General features: G+C 41.3%; 1 protein-coding gene across 5 annotated transcripts in view; it reads right to left on the reverse strand.

The window, feature by feature from the left end:
• Positions 1-20,736, reverse strand: part of FNDC3B (fibronectin type III domain containing 3B) — a 399,472-nt gene that overhangs the window by 8,823 nt on the left and 369,913 nt on the right. For all 5 annotated transcript variants that reach the window (XM_066240652.1, XM_066240651.1, XM_066240650.1 and 2 more), the window contains 2 exons: positions 4,250-4,416; positions 1,735-1,862 (listed from right to left, as the gene is read on the reverse strand). In XM_066240652.1, the coding sequence (XP_066096749.1) occupies positions 1,735-1,862; positions 4,250-4,416 (295 nt within the window). The remainder of the gene's footprint in view (positions 1-1,734; positions 1,863-4,249; positions 4,417-20,736) is intronic.

A 20,736-nucleotide genomic window follows, 5' to 3' on the forward strand; every position in this document is an offset into this window, starting at 1 on the left:
ATGTTGTGAAATTTTGTACCATTTTATCTTTTAACCATTTTCCCTTGCTCTAGAACAGGACAAGGCTACTGGTGTTAAAGATGGTTGTCTAGTGAGAGAGCCCTCTGTTCTCTATCTGAGCTGGGAGCCCGAATCCAGTTGTATCTTCCCTGTAAGCTGCAGCAACTCCACACGGAAAGTGAAATAAGTCAGTAGTATTTTTGCTCTTTTTTAAGAGGAATGCTGGAAACTTGAGTGACACCAACCACTGACGTTAATCAACAGTGGTTGGTGTATGTCATAGTAAAAGTATGGTGCTTGTAAAATGTGCTGAAAATAATTCATTCTTTTATCTGACACTTCATATTAAGAAAGTTCAGTGAAAAGTACTAAAATTTCTTTGATTCATTTTAGACATTTTTATTCGCTCCTGTTATTATTATACAATGAACATCAACCAGCAATTTAATAAAAATTCTGAATCAAATTATTTTCAACTTGTTTTGTGTACCTGGAGCCTCAAAATCAGAGTAAAATGTTTTCACAGCCTGACAGGCAGTGGTACAGTAGATAGAGTGTCGGACTGGGATGTAGAGGACCCGGGCTCGAAACCCCGAGGTCGCCAGCTTGAGCGCGGGCTCATCCGGTTTTAGCACAGCTCACCAGCTTGAGCCCAAGGTTGCTGGCTTGAGCAAGGGGTCATTTGCTCTGCTGAGCCCCTTGGTCAAGGCACAGATGAGAAAGCAATCACTGAACAATTAAGGTGCTGCAAGGAAGAATTGATGCTTCTCTCATCTCTCTCCCTTCCTGTCTTTCTGTCCCTCTGTTTTTCTCTCTGTCACAAGTCTTCACAAATTATGCTAATTTCAGAAGACAGGTGGCTTTTATCTTCAACTTCCTGGTTTGATATAAGTGTATGACTCTATTAAAGCACTGATAAGAAATGGGCCTCAGCTTTCCTACTGTAGTAATGGTGTGACACTCTGATTTCACAGAAATAGTAATTAAGTTCCTGGGAACAACTTAGAAACCTAGAGTAGCTGGAGTCTTTAAAATTTGCCAGTGATTTAAAATGTGTGGGTTTGGAAGAATTAGGGATCAAAAATAGGTGTGAAAAATCAAAATCAAATTCATTATCTGGTAGATTCCAATTATACCTTCTTTTGCATGGGTTTATCAGGTAATCTGTACAGCCTTGCTATGCAAAATACAGCCCGTCAACACCAGCATCACCTGGGAGCTTGAACCCTCACCCTGGACCTTATGGAATAAGAGTCATTTTAACAGAATCTTATGCACATTAAAGGGCGACCACTGATCCAGAGCTTCTGAATGATAGGCTGCAAGAGCTGATAGGTCCTACTCCTTATTCTTTGGTTATAAATTCTATTAAAAAGGCAGACAGGACATAGGCTTCAACTGAAGCCTCTACCTGCCCTCTAGCTCTGACCCTTTAGTTTTCAATTATAAACATACTTTGATATGTGCAAACATCACAACCTATATCAAATACAAATACAGAACTTAAAACTGTAAGACAAGACTATGTTTGAGAATTGAAAGTTTAAGATGAATACATACGAAATAAAGTGTCAACGAGGGCTAATAAATTCTGAAGAACTAGGTAGAGGGTACATGTAGGTAGGCAGTTTCTGTGATTAATTTTAGGAGTAATGTGGCTCACTGGCCACTGAATCATGCAAAGCAAAGGGAAGGGCCAGAGGCCAGCCTGACGCTGTTCTCACTGGTTCTCACCTGTTTGTACTCAGATTCTCTTCCAACCAGTACCTGCAGGATGTAGTTGACAGGGTCGCCTTTCATTGGTGGTACCGTCTCCCATAAAATTTCACAGGAATTTCCTTCTAACTGTGTTACTCGAGGTGCTGAAATACAAATCCACACATTCAAGATCAATGTGAGCAGTGTCTACGTTGGTCCTACTGGAGAGGGAGAGGGCTGTGCCTGTCCCTGCACCGAGGGGAGTGTCTGCCCTGCTGCCTGGAAAACCAGCAGGCACCTGTGCACAGGGAAGATGCGCCGTGACCCGCAAGCTGTGTCACCCTTTTTCATTATCCTATTGATAACTGCTTGGCCTGGACTGAATTTTTGTTAACTTTTTGATGGCTATGGAATCACCTTCTATGATTAGGCCCTGTGCTAGGTAATTTGAAGAATGCAAAACCAGGTACCATAAACCCTGTTTTCAAGGAAATTAAGCTGTAACTGAGGGGAGGGGAGAGTAAGGTATGAGATAAGTATAAAAAGAAACACAATGTAGGCAAGTTATAATGAGAACTGCAAATAAAATGTCAGGTAGTTCCAGGGGAGAAAATGTCCTATCCGTGTGATAGTCTAAGGGTGGCTTGAGGAGCAGGAGCTGTTTGAAATAAGTCTCAAGAGAACGGGCGGTAGTAAAAGCCTTTAGAATTATACATTTATATTAGTTTGTAGTAAAGCACTTAAGATGTTAAAGACATTTCAAATATTTTCTCATAGCTTATCTATATCTATCAGTTTAATTCAATATCCAGTTTCCTGTTTTTTAACTAGAATGTATAACTACTCTCTCTTAACCTCTTTATTCTTTAATTTCTAATTACATGAAATTAATACATTAGAGACAATTATTTCTACTTATAATTCTGTACAAGAACGTTTCAGAAAAGTAAAAGTTTTCTTTAAAAAAGTTGGAATTATTTGTCCAAAACTCCAAACAATTTACATAAAATTAAATTCAGCATCTTATCAGACTAAACAGTCCCCCGCTAAGACAACACCGCCCTGGGTGAGGCAGGACCTGACCAGGCGGCGGGTAAGAAGACCGTCCTCTGCAGTGAATGTGCCCTGAAAAGCTCGTGCCATTAGTTCAGTGTTCTGTTTTCCACAGAATGGATCCACCAACAAGCGCTCTGAGAGGCAGAGTCAGTGCTGGAGAGTGCCCTGAAGTCGGCTAACAGCGAACTGGCAGACCTTCTTGTCCTGTGGAACACCTAGCAGCTGCAAGTCTCTGCTACGGCTGAGAGGTGAAGCTACACTACAGGGCTGGGCACTCACTGCCCATTTGACCCAGCCAGGCTTTGTATGTGCCCATCCACTTATACTATGTTCTCAGTCACAGGAAGAAGCAACTGCCAAAGAGCTTCTAAACTGCTGGGAAGCAGGGAAGCAGGGGGAAGGTATTTACTATAAAGTACCCTGCAAGGAACGATGGGAAACCTGTACAGAATCCAAATCAGACTGACCCAGGTCCTGGGGCACCTCGCCCTCCTGCAATGAACTCAGTGCTCTGGTGTACCAACATAGCTCCTGGGCGGCACTCATACAGAACCCTTCTTACAGGCTGTGCTTGCCCCCCCCCCCCCCCGCCCCTGCCCCCAGCCACCTAAATAATATAGCAAACCTTCACTTTTACCTGGTTCAGGTGGGCAGCCTGTCTATCCGTCAACCTCAAGGTTATTCTGGGCAGCAGCTAGATAAAGCTACCAGTGCTGCCCACCACCTCAAAGACCTCACAAGAATCAGGCCCCCTGGGATCTGGGAGGCAGCTGGGCCTGGCCCCAGGCTGGGTGGGGAGGCTGAGGCTGGGCTGCCAATGGGAGCTGAGGGCTCGGCAGATTTGGTGCAGGGAGAGCCTGGGCAGAGTGGCTTTGCTCACTCTCTGACTCCACGAGGGGGCGGAGAGCAAAGCAGACATTCCCAAACCTTGAGACGAACACTGCAGGAGATAAGAGATCACTGCTGCAGCTTAACAGAGAACTCGGGCTTAACTGGGCTTAACTCCCCACAGTGGAGCTCGGCCCAGGTGAACAGACTGCTGACGCTGTCTCTAGTCTCTAAACTCCAGGACCACTCAGAGAGGGGTGTGGACCTCCGCTCCTCCTCCGTCTTTGGGAAGGGACACTCCCAAACATTCTGTGCTAAATTGTCTTAAGTGCTACCCCTGGAATTCACTCTCATTTCCGAACAGTCTGTCACTCAGGCGTTTCTGTTCTTTGTCTACCTATCTCCTGTGAGGGGTGAGACTATTAAATTACTAGTACTACTCATTTATATATACTAGAGAAAGTCTATTGGTAGGCCATCTCCTTTAAGGCCTCTCACCCCCCCGCAAACCCCCCTCCCCATTTTTCTATCTTTTCTTTTAGAATGTTCTTTTGGTTATATCTTGCTGGTATTAGAGATATTACAAGAGTATACTTAAAGTCAGACTGTCACCTCACTGTCACCTTCTTCTCACAGAAGAGCATGCCAGAGTACACAGTCTACAGACCTTTGAGGGTGGGGGGAACACTCTTGGTCGTGCTGAAGGTGTAGGTTTCCGAGAAGGGCCCCTCCCCAGCCTCGCTGGCTGCCTGGATTCGGAAGGAGTAGCACGTGAACTCTGTCAGTCTCTGGACCTTGTAGGTGTGGCTGGGTCCTCTGTAGATGGAAATAAACCTAAAAGGAGCAGAATCCATTAGCGGCATGAACTCCTTTACTGACAAGAGGTTAATTATGATAGAAAATAGTGGAGCAGAATAGGCCAACTTGGTAAATGCTTTTCATACAGTCTAATTATAATATCAACCAGTTGCTATGTTATAGTTAAGGTCTAATATATCTTTACATAAAATAAAAACACAAATTTAATACATAAAAGGCTTAGAATGCAATCCCTTGTTATAGATTCTAAAACTAGTTATTTATACTTGTTCAATAAAATTAAAATTCTTTCACAATGGTAATATGTTCATAATCTGATACTGTTAATCTACTTTCTACTATGTACCAGACAGTAAAATTAGTGTTAACTGAGCACCTGAGAAATACAATGTCCTCTTTTCCTGAATTTTGCAAATAACTGAGGTTTAGCTAGAAAATAAATTTTAACCTTTCCCTTCCCAACAGCTTTCAAAGCCCCTTTCCTAAACCAGTAAGAAGACATTTAGGATTATCAATCTTTGAGAAAATATGCAAAAGAGAAAATATAATTTGCTTTGAATCATCCATCATAGTTAATCAAAATAACAGAAAAATAGCACAGGTAGGCTAAAAAGTTTAGACTGGCAGCTTCTGGATCCTTCTCTCAACAAGACCAATACAAAATATTTGTATTTCTCTGCTACGTAATATTTCTGTAATTTTCATAAAAACATAAGCATAGAGGGATGAGATTTAAAAAAAAAGACCTTACATTTCAACTCTTTCCCCTCAGGGTCATGAAAAATTACATTTATACAACGAAAATGAATTACTTATACAACATATAGTTGTAATTTGTCTTTTATAGCTAACTGTAAATTTTTGGAAAAAACTTAACTTCCCATAAATTATCTAGGATCTTTAGTAGGTTCCAATCCCATTGGCCCAGGGACACTTTGAGAACATTACATGAGCTAATCCAACCACACTGTCTTGTCCTACACACAGGCCAAGTGGCCTCCCAGTTCCCATTGTTTTATCACAGCACCACAGAGACAACCGCAGTGTTCAGATACTGCTGCAGTCAGTCAATGACAGTCATAATTCAAAATGTAACTCCTAGGTCGATTTGGCCTAAGGGTTAAGCAAAAATTCACGTATTCATGTAGCTAACATCTGAACATCTGCTGTGTGCCAGGCTCTGTGGATTCGAAGCTGAATAAGAACCATCCCTATAAGCCAGCTGGTCCTGTGTGTGGGCAGGGCTTTCTGAAAAAGAGCAGAAGCTTTTCCATGTTTGAGAGGACAGTCCCTCTGGATGGGAGGATGGACAGAGAAGAAACCACCTTTTTTATCAAACATGTCAGAATCAATACTTACTTATAAATACCCATGCATTCATCAGCCTTTGCAATAGAGTTTGTGAGCCAGAGTCATTTTACTTATTAAATGTTCCTTCTGCTTTGCTCTGGAAGGAAGCACCTTTTACTGAAGTTTAATTTCAGGAAAAGCCAGAGTCCAGCCTGAAACCCACAAACACCATGGCAACCTATCCAGTGCTCTTGCCACACTACCACCTTAATGAAGATACCCTTGCTAATGCTAGAGGCAAACAGCTATTTATTAACTCAGCTTCACCTGGGCAGTCTCTAACATGAGTGATTGCCCTTAATTATACCACAAAATGGAGGTCACTGTGTAAGAAGTAAAAGTGTTACATCTTCATTACAAACTTACAATAAAGCCTGGGTTTTAAAGGAGTCTGGAGAGGACTACAACCAACCAACAGCACAGGCTCCCTGTTGTGCCCTGCTCTAGGAGAACGCTTCCTTTTGAAAATAAGCTCAATGTGTCTACACAGGCAGTAGAATAAGCATGTGACTGCTCCTTTAATTTAGCCCACTCTGGTCCGGAGCTAACAAATCATGACCTGCTTGCTGCTCTGATGAAAGCTATCCCTGCTTTGTCTGACCTCCCTGCCCCCAGAGAGGGCACGGGTAGAAATCTGAAGAGGTGAGGAGTGGAGGAGTTTTCTTATTTTGTTCTCAAAATGTGCAAGGAAATACCTTAAACAGATGACAGCTAACTCTTGTCACGTAATTAACCAGGTCCAGAGCCCTCAGTAAGTGTAAGAAAGACAATTAACAGCATGACACAGGCTCTCTCCTTGAGTGCAAGCGAAGGTGAGGAGGGGCAACAGGGGAGACATCAGGATTCTAAGAGTTTGGGGATTAACGTTCCAAGATAGCCAAGCACCAACAGTGTCAATGCCACACCATGTGCCCACCTAGAGAATAGATGCACCATGTCCCCAAGGGGCGGTGTCCTAAGGTGGACACACAAGCACCTAAGGTCAGAGGAGTTGGGAATGAAGCTAAATGATTGTACTGCTGCCTTCCAAGGACCTCTCTCCAGTCACTCAATCCCCTAGGGAGATGTTTCACGAGACAGCAAGTCTGCACAGTTTAAGAGCGCACAGTGTGTCCGTAAAATCATGGTGCACTTTTGACCAGTCACAGGAAAGCAACAAATGATAGAAATGTGAAATCTGCACCAGATAAAAGGAAAACTCTCCCAGTTTCATACCTATTCAGTGCAGTTCGATGTGGGCTCACGCACAGATTTTTAGGGCTCCTTAGGTAGCCCGAATACCCTCTACAGACTCGTCACTGACTGATGGCCTACCAGAACGGGGTTTCTCCACCAAACAGGGTTTTTCCTTCAACTGTTTATCCCACCGAGTAATGTTATTCCTATGTGGTGGCGCTTCGTTATAAACACGCCGATATTCACATTGCACTTTGGTCATGATTCGAATTTAGCGAGCCACAGAACACACTGAACTTTCCTCTGTACCGTCCACATCTCGACTGGCATGGCCGTGGGCTGCTCCGTTGTATACACGGTGTTACATCATCATCTGTGCATGCGCACATGCTGCCACATCATCCTACAGAAACTGGGAGGGTTTTCCTTTTATTTGGTGCAGATTTCACATTTTTATCGTCTTTTGTTGCTTTCCTGTGACCGGTTAAAAGTGCACCATGACTTTACGGACACGCTGTAAATTAATCTAATTTGGTGACCAAAGAGTAAAAATGAAATGTTCACTGTTTCTTTTATTATTAATGTTCCTGTGCTACACAAACACAATGAAATAATGTGTGTGTATCAGGTGACACAGTTTTTGGACCACATATATGTTCAAAAGTCAGTGAGTAATTTTAGTATCAGTTCAGGCTAAGGCATATGGAGCCACAAGGATCCCCTATGGTATCACTGTCCCTTAAAGTTCACCCTGGACCCACACCAGCAGCAGTTCCTGAGGGTCAGCTACTCCATCCTCAATCCCTGTTGCCCACAGCCATGTACCTTTGGAGGCATCAACCCCATGGCCCATGACTCCTGGGTGAACACCAAGTAAGAAGAGGACAGGTGTGGAAACACTTGGGGGGTCCACTGCAGTGCTGCCCCACTGGCCATAAGAACTGAAGGTAGAGTGGGTAATAAAATCTTCCAGTTGGCAGACTTGCATTTGATTTCAAGTTCAACTGTGATGATCTTGGGCTCTATAGTCAGGTAAGCTCTTTCTTCCTCTGTAAATAGGTAAGATAACAGAGCCTACTCCTCAGGGGGTCGTTGTGAGAATCAAAGGGTTATAATACAGGGAGAGCCCATTACAAAATGCCTAGCATTTGTTATCAATAACAAAGCACCAAGATTCATGAATTGATTTAGTTCCTTTCTCAAGGTTTGAGAAGCCTGAAAGATGTCCCCAGAATGCATCCTTCTCACTTACACTCCCTCAGGCTTTCCTGAGTTGGAGAGAGAGCTGTGGATGTGAATACCATGCACCCTGTCCAGTGAACCCAGGCCAAGGAGGCCAAGAACTGCTGCTGACAACAGATGGCAAAGGGGGCAAGCAGAGGTTTCTACATACATGCTGCCTATTAATGGAAATCTGGGCATTTCTACCTAGGAAAAGAAAAAATGGAAAGAAATGCTCTATTGTACAAAAAACAAACAAACCCAACAATTTACTTGTGAGGAAATGTAAACAAGGGAGAAGTTGGGTGGCTCAATGAATAAATTCTCTTATGGCTCTGCCTCTGGCTTGCTGCAGTATGACAGAATGTCTTCCTGAAACTAAACACTTGGATAGTAACAAGCACACATGGGTTTTAATGCTGGCAATTTATCAGTGATTAAAAAATACTCTACATATCTGTGATTGCAAAATAATTCTGCTCGTTCTGCTTGCCGGTCAGAGTCCTCCATGGGGGGCACGAAGACCGTGGCCACAGGGAAGAGTCTGTTACCCTCACTGTAAACTTCAACCAGGTAACTCCCAAGGCCGAGTTTCCAGAGGCTTGGGGATGACAACTGTCTTGTTCAGCTGGCAGAGTCTGTATGAGACCCAAATGAAAGGACGGAGTAAATGCTACAATGCATACTGAAGATACACCAGGAAGGCAAAACAACAGGTTCTCGACACTTTCAGAAACTCTATGGGTAGTTATACTTTTAACCTCAGTGTTTTAAGCTGTCATATTCTGAAAGGTGACTTTTTTTGCACTGAAGTGCAACTGAAGGAAGAAACCCAACATGTTACATCTTCGAACGTTTCTTTATGTTAAACAATTTTAGAGGAAAATGATAAAGAATTTAATTTTTAAATGTGCTCCTTTAAAAAGTTTTGTTTCAAAGATATATCCAAGAATGCTCTTGGATAGCTTATAACTTGAATTTGCAGAACATAAGAGATAATGCAAAGGATTTTGTGTTCATTCCTTTGTCACTATCTTAGAATTTCTAAACCATTGCAGGCTACCGGCAGCCTGTTAGTACAAACTTGTCAAAATGATCCAACCTGCTGACCTAAAGTGGCCTGCAATCTATTGAGGCCGCAAAGGACACATTTCAAAACCTATTTCACAATATTATCAACCAACAGATGCTATTATGCTCAATACAGCTATATTCCTTAACAATGACAAGCCTTTATTTTTTCTGTTTCCCTGGGCTTTGCGGTGTGTGTGCGTGCATGCCTGCGTGTCTGTGAATTTCCTATTACTGAAGTGATGTTTGGGAATAGAGAATGTTCAAAAACAAGGATGAACAGTATGTGGAAGAACACCGAGTCCTGTCATGTCTATGCAGAAGCAAATGAACAGATGGCCTCGTGTGGGGAGACCTGAGGCAGGGGCGGGGAAGGTGCATTTCCTAAACTTGTTTTGACGTTAATGAGAGTCCTCATTTAAGCCTGACCTGTGGTGGCACAGGGGATAGGTAAAGCATTGACCTGGAATGCTGAGGTTGACGGTTCGAAACCCTGGGCTTGCTGGTCAAGGCACATATGGAAGTTGATGCTTCCTGTTCCCCCCCTTCCTTCTCTCTCCTCTAAAATAAAAAAAAGGGAGAGTCCCCATTTTCAGACTGAGCATGAATAGTGCAAACAGTGATTTCCCAAACATCTCTGAGAAAAGGGGCTGAATCGCGACTCGACATCCACAGCTGTATACGGACCTTCTGGCTTGTGATGGTCAGGTTGCAATACCTTATGGTTATGCTCCTTTTCTAAGAGATAAAACACCATTATAGTTATTGATGAAACTCTTTACATAGAATAAAAAAAATTTTCTATCTCTCTCTTTTTTTGTTCAAACTGGACTTAGTTATTGATATGTTAAGAAGAGATTTATTTATATTCAAAGAAAGGACAACTAGAATCTCTAAAGACCACCAGAGAACACTGAAACCCCCGTTCTTCTTTGCTTTCAAATGGATGCAGTGGAATCTCCTCCTCCAGGACTCTTCCCAGTCTTCCAAATTTCCATTTGTCTATCTCTATTTTAGTGGCCTTGAGTCAATCTTACTTGATTTAGGAAAAATAATAAGGAAAATGCTATCTAATTTAATTCAGTTATATATTTTTAAACAGATAGAATTCTATTTTCAAATAAAAGAAAAACAACTATAATCTGAATTCTACTTCTGATTTAATTAAGATATCAAATAGTTCATTTTCCACCCCTCACCTCTGCCTATGTCTAGTCATTTTATCCTGAAACTGACTAAGCTGGCAATATTCTTTATTTTGTAAGCTGAATTTTATGCTCCTTTTCTAAGAAACAGAAACACTTTTTTCCATTAATAAGGGACTGGCGACCAGCATCATTAACTCTGTTTTGTAGAGAGACACTAAAACAAAAAGAAGTTAAAGGATATGCTCTAGGCATCTAGAAAGTAACAGATCTGGGATTTAACACCGTGGTTGAGAAGGACAATTGCTTTCTGGTAACTGAAGGTGATATAAAAATGTCAGTTACCCAACGAGGGTCATTACATGAATCAGGAACTATACAGAGAAACAAAGGCCATTCTCACATCTATTTCATTTAATTCAGCAATACCTTCTGAGATATAGAAGCAGGAGCTTATTCTGTAACAGCATACTTAAGAAAGTTCCTTCCCCTATAGTGCTCGGACAGCCTGTCCACTTTTATCAGTTGCCTACTGTGTATTTTTTCAGTGTTACTTTATGCACGTTGTTTTCTGTCCCTCTCTAACAGAGAACAGGCAGTCATATTGTTCATATTACGTAGCCCTCCAATTTTGTTGGGGAAGTGTCAGAGCTTAAGGGCTGAGTTAAACGAAGAGGCACTGGTAATTGTCCACTCTATTAGAGAGCCTCTGCCTATTCCTATTTTGCTGAAGCCTTATTTTAAAACACACTGGCTGTCTGACTAAACCTGAACAACATATTAACCATAAATGCATTCCTGGAACCTAACTTCCTCTTGCTGCAGTGCTTTGTACAATTATTGGGAACACGAATCCACAAGGGTCAGGACAAATCAACATCAACTAAAATTCTGTTAGGGCAGCATAACATTTCATTTCAGTAACACAGACAAGTGCCATCTTCAAAGTCACCAGGACAGTGTCACAACCTTACAATGCAAGAGCTGACCTTGCCATTCTGATCCCTGTATTAGGTGAACACAGAATTATAAAAATGTTTACTTTCGGTTTATATTTTTCTTGCATACACAGGAGCCAAAGACAGACTTTATGTGCTCGGTTTGCTAAGAATAATGCACTTAACCATGCTATGGATAAACTCATAGAATTATTTTTTTCTGTTGAAGTTAAATTCTTTTGTGCTGTCTAATCATTGTTTCACATTAGTTTATTTTCTCAAAAAGATAAGCTCCTTATAGGTGGGACACATACCTTGTAAGACCTAGCACAGTGCAGTATTTGAAGAAAAAAAAAATTATGATTGAGTGATCAGAATCTAACTCCCAGGGATAAACTTAATCCTGTAAAAATAAAGCACTTTTTTGAGGCTTCATAATATGTAGAAACCTGTGAGTTGAAAGCCTCAATACATAGGAAACAAATGTCATGTTCAAGGGGGAGGAGAGACACTCAAAATAGCAAGTTCCAGTGACTGGAGAGATTCAACATTGATTTAGTTTGAGGCAGGGATTTGGGAAAGATGCCCTTTTGGGATCCTTAATATTGGCATGAAATAGCCACAAATTTAAATACAGCCATGTGTAAAGTACCAGAATAGAAAGAGGTGTCATTTATTTGAGAAAGGCCCAGGGCCCATTTCTGTGCTATGGAGTCTGTATCCTTGGCTTCTTTTTATTATTATTATTATTATTATTACTATTATTTTTAGAGACAAAGAGTCTGAGAGAGGGACAGATAGAATGGAAGGGAGAGAGAGGAGAAGCATCAATTCTTCGTCGCAGCACCTTAGTTGTTCATTGATTGCTTTCTCTTATGTGCCTTGACTGGGGCTATAGCAGAGTGAGTGGCCCCTTGCTCAAGTCAGTGACCTTGGGGTCATGTATATTCCCACGCTCAAGCTGGTGACACACGCTCAAGCTGGTGAAACGTGCTCAAGCCAGCGACCTCGGGGTCTTGAGCCTGGGTCCTCTGCATGCTAGCTGACACTCTGTCCACTGCGCCACCGCATAGTCAGGCATCTGTATCCTTGGTTTCCATCCTATCCTGAATCCTTATCGTTAGTCTCCAACTTTCTTAAGGCTCTCGTGCATGAGATTATATAATTAGGGTCCTTTTAAGACTCATGAACTTGTTACCTTCTCTAAGGAGCGTTCTCTATTTAAGAATATAATAGATGCCATTCTTCTTTCCTCCCTCTATACTCTGTGCATACTGACATTCTTTAAGCCTTCGACATCATGATTTGCTTGACTATATCTGTCCCTTTTACCTATCCCCCACCCATATGAGAATTTTTTTTAAAATTAATTCTAAAGGGGTGATATTGATAAATCAGGGTACATATGTTCAGAGAAAACATCTCTAGGTTATTTTGACATTTGATTATGCTGCATTCCCATCACCCAAAGACCAATTGTCTTCTGTCACCTCTATCTGGTTTTCTTTGTGCCCTTCCCCCCCCCCAACTCTCTCAATCTCCCCCCCCCACCCCGTAACCCCACACACTTGTCCATGTCTCTGAGTCTCATTTTTATATCCCACCTATGTATGGAATCATATAGTTCTTAGTTTTTTCTGATTTACTTATTTTGCTCAGTATAATGTTATCAAGGTCCATCCATGTTGTTGTAAATGATCTGATGTCATCATTTCTTATGGCTGAGTAGTATTCCATTGTATATATGTACCAAAGCTTTTTAATCCACTCGTCCACTGACGGACACTTGGGCTGTTTCCAGATCTTCGCTATTGTGAACAATGCTGCCATAAACATGGGGGTGCATTTCTCCTTTTCAAACAGTGCTATGGTGTTCTTGGGGTATATTCCTAAAAGTGGGATAGCTGGGTCAAAAGGCAGTTCGATTTTTAATTTTTTGAGGAATTTCCATAATTTCCACAGTGGCTGCACCAGTTTGCATTCCCACCAGCAGTGCAGGAAGGTTCCCTTTTCTCCACATTCTCACCAGCACTTATTCTGTGTTGTTTTGTTGATGAGCGCCATTCTGACTGTTGTGAGATGATATCTCATTGTGGTTTTAATTTGCATTTCTCTAATGATGAGTGATGTTGAGCATTTTTTCATACGACTATTGGGCATCTGTATGTCCTCTTTGGAGAAGTGTCTATTCATTTCTTTTGACCATTTTTTGATTGGATTGTTTGTCTTCCTGGTATTGAGTTTTACAAGTTCTTTAAAATTTTTGGTTATTAACCCCTTATCAGATGTATTGTCAAATATATTCTCTCATTGTGTAGTTTGTCTTTTTATTCTGTTCTTATTGTCTTTAGCTGTGCAAAAGCTTTTTAGTTTGATAATAGTCCCATTTGTTTATCCTGTCTTTTATTTCACTTGCCCGTGGAGATAAATCAGCAAATATATTGCTGTGAGAGATGTCGGAGAGCTTACTGCCTATGTTTTCTTCTAAGATGCTTATGGTATCAAGGCTTACATTTAAGTCTTTTATCCATTTTGAGTTTATTTTTGTGAATGGTGTAAGTTGGTGGTCTAGTTTCATTTTTTTACAGGTAGCTATCCAATTTTCCTAATACCATTTATTAAAGAGGCTGTCTTTATATGCTATTACCTCCTTTGTCAAATATCAGTTGTCCATAGAGCTGTGGGTTTATTTCTGGGTTTTCTGTTCTGTTCCATTGATCTATATGCCTGTTCTTATGCCAGTACCAGGCTGTTTTGAGTACAATGGCCTTGTCGTATAACTTGATATCCGGAAGTGTGATACCTCCCTCTTTATTCTTCCTTTTCAAGATTGCTGAGGCTAGTCCTGTTCTCTTTTGGTTCCATATAAAGTTTTGGAATATGTGTTCTACACCTTTGAAGTAAGTCATTGGTATTTTAATTGGTATTGCATTGAATCTATAAATTGCTTTGGGTAATATAGACATTTTAATGATGTTTATTCTTCCTAACCATGAGCACGGTATATGATACCACTTGTTTGTATCTTCCCTGATCTCTTTTATGAATGTTTTATAATTTTCCAAGTACAAGTCTTTAATCTCCCTGGTTAAATTTACTCCTAGGTACTTTATTTTCTTGGTTGCAATGGTGAAGGGGATTGTTTCCTTAATTTCTCTTTCTGACAGTTCATTGTTAGTGTATAAAAATGCCTCTGATTTTTGAGTACTAATTTTGTATCCTGTCACCTTGCTGAATTCATTTATTAGGTCCAGTAGTTTTCTGACTGAGACTTTAGGGTTTTCTATATACAATATCATATCCTCTGCAAAAAGTGATAGTTTTACTTCTTTTTTTCCAATTTGTATGCCTTTTATTTCTTTTTCTTGTCTGATTGCTGTGGCTAGGACTTCCAGGACTATGTTGAATAAGAGTGGTAAAAGGGGGCACCCCTGCCTTGTTCCTGATCTTAAAGGGATTGCTTTTAATTTTTGCCCATTGAGTATGATGTTGGCTGTGGGTTTGTTATAGATGGCCTTTATCATGTTGAGGTATGTTCCCTGAATTCCCACTTTGCTGAGAGTTTTGATCATGAATGGGTGCTGGATTTTATCAAAAGCTTTTTCTGCATCTAATGAAATTATCATGTGGTTTTTCTCCTTCCTTTCGTTTATGTGATGAATCACATTGATTGATTTGCGAATATTGTACCAGCCTTGCCTCCCCAGAATAAATCCCACTTGATCATGGTGTATGATTTTTTTCATATATTGCTGGATCCAGTTTGCTAATATTTTGTTGATGATTTTAGCATCTAAATTCATCAGGGATATTGGCCTATAATTTTCTTTCTTTGTGTTGTCTGCCTGGTTTTGGAATCAGAATTATATTCGCCTCATAAAAGGAGCTTGGAAATCTTCCTTCCTCTTGAGTTTTTTGAACTAGCTTGAGAAGGATAGGAGTCAGTTCTTCCTTGAATAGTTGGTAGAATTCACTTGTGAAGCCATCAGGCCCAGGACTTTTCTTTGTTGGGAGTTTTTTGATAATGGTTTCTATCTCATCTGTTGTAATCGGTTTGTTTAGGTTTTCTGATTCTTCCAGATTAATTTTTGTAAGATTATATGTTTCAAGGAATTTGTCCATTTCATGTAGGTTGTCTAATTTTTTGGCGTACAGTTCTTCATAGTATTTTCTTACAATATTTTGTATTTCTGGTGTGTCAGTTGTTATTTCTCCACTCTCATATCTAATTTTATTTATTTGAGTCCTCTCTCTTTTTTTCTTGGTGAGTCTGGTTAAAGGTTTATTGATCTTGTTTACCTTTTCAAAGAACCAGCTCCTGGGTTCATTGATCCTCTGTATTGTTTCTTTAGCCTCTATGTCATTTATTTCTCCTCTGATCTTTATTATTTCCTTCCTTCTACTACCTCTGGGCTTTACTTGCTGTTCTTTTTCTAGTTCTTTTAGATGCAGGGTCAAGTTTTTTGAGTTTTTTCTAGTTTCTTGAGGTATGCCTGTAATGCTATGAACTTCCCTCTCAGGACTGCTTTTGCTGTGTCCCATAAATTTTGAGTTGATGTATACTCGTTATCATTCATTTCTAGGAATTTTTAAATTTCTTTTTTGATCTCATTGTTAACCCATTTGTTATTCAATAACATGCTATTTAGTTTCCAAGTGTTTGAGCATTTTTCAGTTTTTCTGTTGTGGTTGATTTCTAGTTTAATGCCATTGTGATCAGAGAAAGTGCTGAAATGATTCCAATCTTCTTAAATTTGTTGAGGCCGTTTTTGTGCCCTAACATGTGGTCTATCCTAGAGAATGTACTATGAGTACTTGAAAGGAATGTATAATCTGCTGCTTTAGGGTGAAAGGTTCTGAAGATATCTATTAAATCGAGTTGATCTGGTATGTCCTTTAAGTGTGCTGTTTCTTTATTAATTTTCTTTCTTGAGGATCTATCTAGTGAAATTAGTCGGGTATTGAAATCCCCTACTATTATAGTATTGCTGTTGATCTTGCCCTTTAAATCTATCAACGTCTGCTTTATTATTATTATTTTTTGTATTTTTCTGAAGCTGGAAACAGGGAGAGACAGTCAGACAGACTCCCGCATGCACCCGACAGGAATCCACCCGGCACGCCCACCAGGGGCGACGCTCTGCCCACCAGGGGGCAATGCTCTGCCCCTCTAGGGCGTCGCTCTGCCACGACTAGAGCCACTCTAGCGCCTGGGGCAGAGGCCAAGGAGCCATCCCCAGCGCCTGGGCCATCTCTGTTCCAATGGAGCCTTGGCTGCGGGAGGGGAAGAGAGAGACAGAGAGGAAGGAGGGGGGAGGGTGGAGAAGCAAATCGACGCTTCTCCCATGTGCCCTGGCTGGGAATCGAACCTGGGTTCCCTGCACGCCAGGCCGACACTCTACCGCTGAGCCAACCGGCCAGGGCCAAGGTCTGCTTTATATATTTAGGTGCTCTTATATGAGGTGCGTAGGTATTTATAACCGTTATATCTTCCTGTTGGATTATTCCCTTTATCATTATGTAGTGACCTTCTTTATCTCTTACTATAGTCTTTGTTTTATAGTCCATTTTGTCTGATATAAATATTGCTACTGCAGCCTTTTTTTCATTTGCACTTGCATGAAATATTTTTTTCCATCCTTTTATCTTCAGTCTATGTGCATCTTTTGTTTTAAGGTGTCTCGTGTAGACAGCATATGTATGAGTCCTGTTTTCTTATCCACGCAGCTATCCTATGTCTTTTGATTGGATCATTTAAGCCATTTACATTTAAAGGTTATTATTGATATGTAATTGTGTATTGCCATTTTATTCTTTAAAACTGTATTCCTCTTTTGCTATATTCTTTTTCTCCTTTGATCTGTTTACCACAGCCCCTTAGCATTTCTTGCAGCCTTGGTTTGGTTGTAGTGAATTCCTTGAGTTTTTGTTTTTTTTTTGTCTGGAAAGCTTTTTATTTCTCCTTCAATTTTAAACGATAGCCTTGTTGGATAAATAAGTCTTGGTTGTATGCTCTTTGTTTGCATTACTTTGAATATTTCTTGCCATTCCCTTCTGGCCTCAAGTGTTTCTGTTGAGAAGTTGGAAGTCATCCTTATGGGGGCTCCTTTGTAGGTGATAGTCTTTTTTTCTCTAGCAGCTTTTAATATTTTCTTTTTATCACTTAGCTTTGGTATTTTAATTATGATGTGTCTTAGTGTAGATTTCTTTGGGTTTCTCTTTAATGGAGTTCTCTGTGCTTCTTGAACTTGTGAGATGTTTTCCTGCCTTAATTGAGGGAAGTTTTCAGCTATGATATGTTTAAACAAAGTCTCTATCCCTTGTTCTTTCTCTTCTTCTTCAGGAACCCCTGTGATGCGGCTGTTATTTCTCCTCATGTTGTGAGAGCTCTCTTAGAGTTTCCTCAGACTTTTTGAGTCTCTTTTCTTTTTTCTGCTCTGCTTCTGTGCCTTTATTTATCTTGTCCTCTAACCTGTTGATTTCTCAGCTTCATCCATCCTGCTTTTAATTCCTTCCATTGTGTTCTTCATTTCTGATATTGTATTTGTCATTTCTGACTGATTCTTTTTTATAATTTCAATGTCCTTTTTTATATCTGCTATCTCTTTATTTAGATGTTCATAATGACCATCTATTGTTCTAATACCTTTGAGCATCCTAACAATCATTATTTTAAACTCTGCATCTGGTAATTTGGTTATATCTGACTCATTCAGGTCCTTTTCTGGGGATTTCTCTTGATCCATTTGTGTTGCATTTCTCTGCTTTCTTATTTTGTCTGTGTAAAAGAAGGTTTTGGCCACTGGAGTCCACTGGGTGTGGCCTGTGTTCCCTAGGTGTGGTCTGTCTGTAGGCTCTCCACCCTCTCTGCTGTTGCTGCCTAGGGCTTTCAGGTATGGGTGTTGCCGGTGCCTGCCCACTGAGGCTGCTGCTGTGGTTTCCACCTCTCCTTCACAGGAGTAGCTGTGATCACATGCTCGGGTGACCTTGGCCTTTGCCCCGCCCCCAAGGGTGTCCTTCTTTTCGACCCTGAGGGCAGGGGTGAGCACCTTTGCTCTGCTGTGGGTCTCCGCCTGCTTCTGGGCTTTCACCCCACTCTTGCAGGAGGAGCCCACTCATAGGACGGCTGCAAGCCTTGGCTCCACAGGCCAGGTGGGACTTCATGCCCATGCTCAGTAGCCAGACTCTGCTTGTTCTGGCTTCTGGCTCTACCCCTGTGGGAGGAGCCGGTTCCCAAGTTAGGCAACAAGCCTTGGTTCTGCGGGTGGAGCAAGGCTGTGCTCCTGTGTCCTTGCTCAAGGGCGGGTCTCCACCCCTTTTGGGGCTCCTGCCCCCCCACCCCCACCCCGCAGGCTGGATTGCAGGCAGCCCACAGCTGGGCTTGACCACTTTTTCACGTCCCCTCCTCTCTAGCTGGGAAGACTCAGCTCACACCTGGGCCTCAGTGGTGGCCAGCCAGCTTCCGCCTTTGCCGACAGAACCGCGCTTGTGCTTCCTGCTGCTGTCCACCCTCAGGCGAGTCAGCCGTGTGAGTAGGGGCACTGCAGCTCAGACCCTAACACTCACTACTGTAGTCCCGAAAGCTCCCTCCTTCTAAGTGGCTCTGCTCTGAGTGCTGCGGGAGAGCTTATTTGGCTGGTATCCTGCTTCCCTTTGCTGGTATTACTGTTTCCAGGGGAAATATTCACTTCAGATTTGGGGAATGACTCATCCCAGAGGTTAGGGTGGCTGGCTCTCAAATTGTTTCTCCCTATGCCTCCTAAATTACACTCTCTTCTTGCTACTCCGGTCCTCTCTTCTTTCCCCGGCCCCTAGAACCCCGGGTGAGTGGTTGTGAGAGAGGTGTTCTGCACGGTCCCTTTAAGAAGAATCCTGGGTCTGAGAAATCAGTTTCTTTCTCACAAACAATATCCTGTCTTGTTTCCAGCTAAATACTGTCCATACGCCTCTTCTAGGCTCTGGGGCTCCAGGCTGGGGCTTTGTTCCTGGGTCTCAGGACCCTCCCCTCTCTGCTAAACTCACTTCCCGCCACGCGAGTCTCTCACGGCTGCCGTTTGCTCCAGGGAGCTGGTCAGCCCTCTCTGCGTTTCCGCTTTTTCTACCAGTCTCAGTGTGCCTTCTTCAGTGTTCCTTGGTTGAAGAGTCCTCTTAGTTTAGTCCAAAGTTGGTTTTTCCAGATGATGGTTCTTAAAATTAGTTTGTAATCCACTTTGGTTCTGGGAGGTGGAAGTTGATACGTCCGCCTACTCCATCACCATCTTGTCTCTCCCTCAGGTGAGTTTCTTAAGAGCAGGGCTCTACCTTGCTCATTTTTGTCTATCCAATACTTAGGTGTAGTTTCTTTTTTTGCATGTATGATCCTCCTAATAATAAGTCAAAATCAAATCAATCTATCAGAAACAATACATTTTTTTCACCTAAATGTTGGAAGGCTTTGGTACATATATCACTACAGAAAACATCCCACTTTTTCTCAATGTCTAGCACTTTGTAGATGCTCAATAGAAAGTTTGAAATTACCCTGGCCAAATAAATAGCTCAGTTGGTTACAGCATTGTCTTGAAAAATAGAGGTTGCCAGTACGATCCCAAATCAGGGCACATACAGGAACAAATCTATGTTCCTCTCTCTCTGTCTCTCTCCCCCTCCCTTCTGCTCTCTCTAAAATCAATAAAATAAACATTTTTAAAAAGTTAAAAATATATATTGTTGGCTTGACATATTTGTAATTCTCTGGGTTATTTCAGATTTCCTGACTAAGAGGTAAATAAATGAACATAATAAACCAGCAGATCATGGATGCAGGACCTTAGGCATTTGGGACTCTTAAGGAAAGTTAGTATCGTGCTTTTTTTCTTACTTGTCAAAAACTAAAAGAAAATAAAAAAGGAGATAACATGCCACTTTTAACAAGAGACTCTTTTGGTAAAGAATTTAGCTCACAAATGTCCCACAACATCATTGTTTTGAGATAAAAATGGTGGGAAGAACCTCAGAGTTCACCTAGTTCAACTTCTACTTTATGGAGGGAAAGTAAGACTGTTAGTTTAACAGCCAAAGGCGATTCAGTTCGTTAATGTGATAATTACCAACCACAGAGTTACTCATTTTTATTGCACTTCTATTGTAAAATATCTTTTAAGATTAAGATTACTTGTATAGCTGGCTAGAACAGCTGTACAACTTGGATTCCAGCAGCTCTACTTTCCAATGCCTACAGTGACTGGTGAGTAAAGTCAATTAAAACAACAAATAAATCAATCTCTGGTTCTCACCTCAGCCAAAAGCAGGACATATAATATTTTTGCTACAGCTGTACAAAGAACTTATTAGTGGTTAATGAAATCAATGCATATGCCGAAGAATATGTTCACTTGTTCCAAAACCCATAGGTCAGAAACCCCTCGAGCAACAAGTTCAATGAAAAAGCTGCC

This window comes from Saccopteryx bilineata, chromosome 8 (genome assembly GCF_036850765.1).
Source record: "Saccopteryx bilineata isolate mSacBil1 chromosome 8, mSacBil1_pri_phased_curated, whole genome shotgun sequence".
Classification (NCBI taxonomy): Eukaryota; Metazoa; Chordata; class Mammalia; order Chiroptera; family Emballonuridae; genus Saccopteryx; species Saccopteryx bilineata.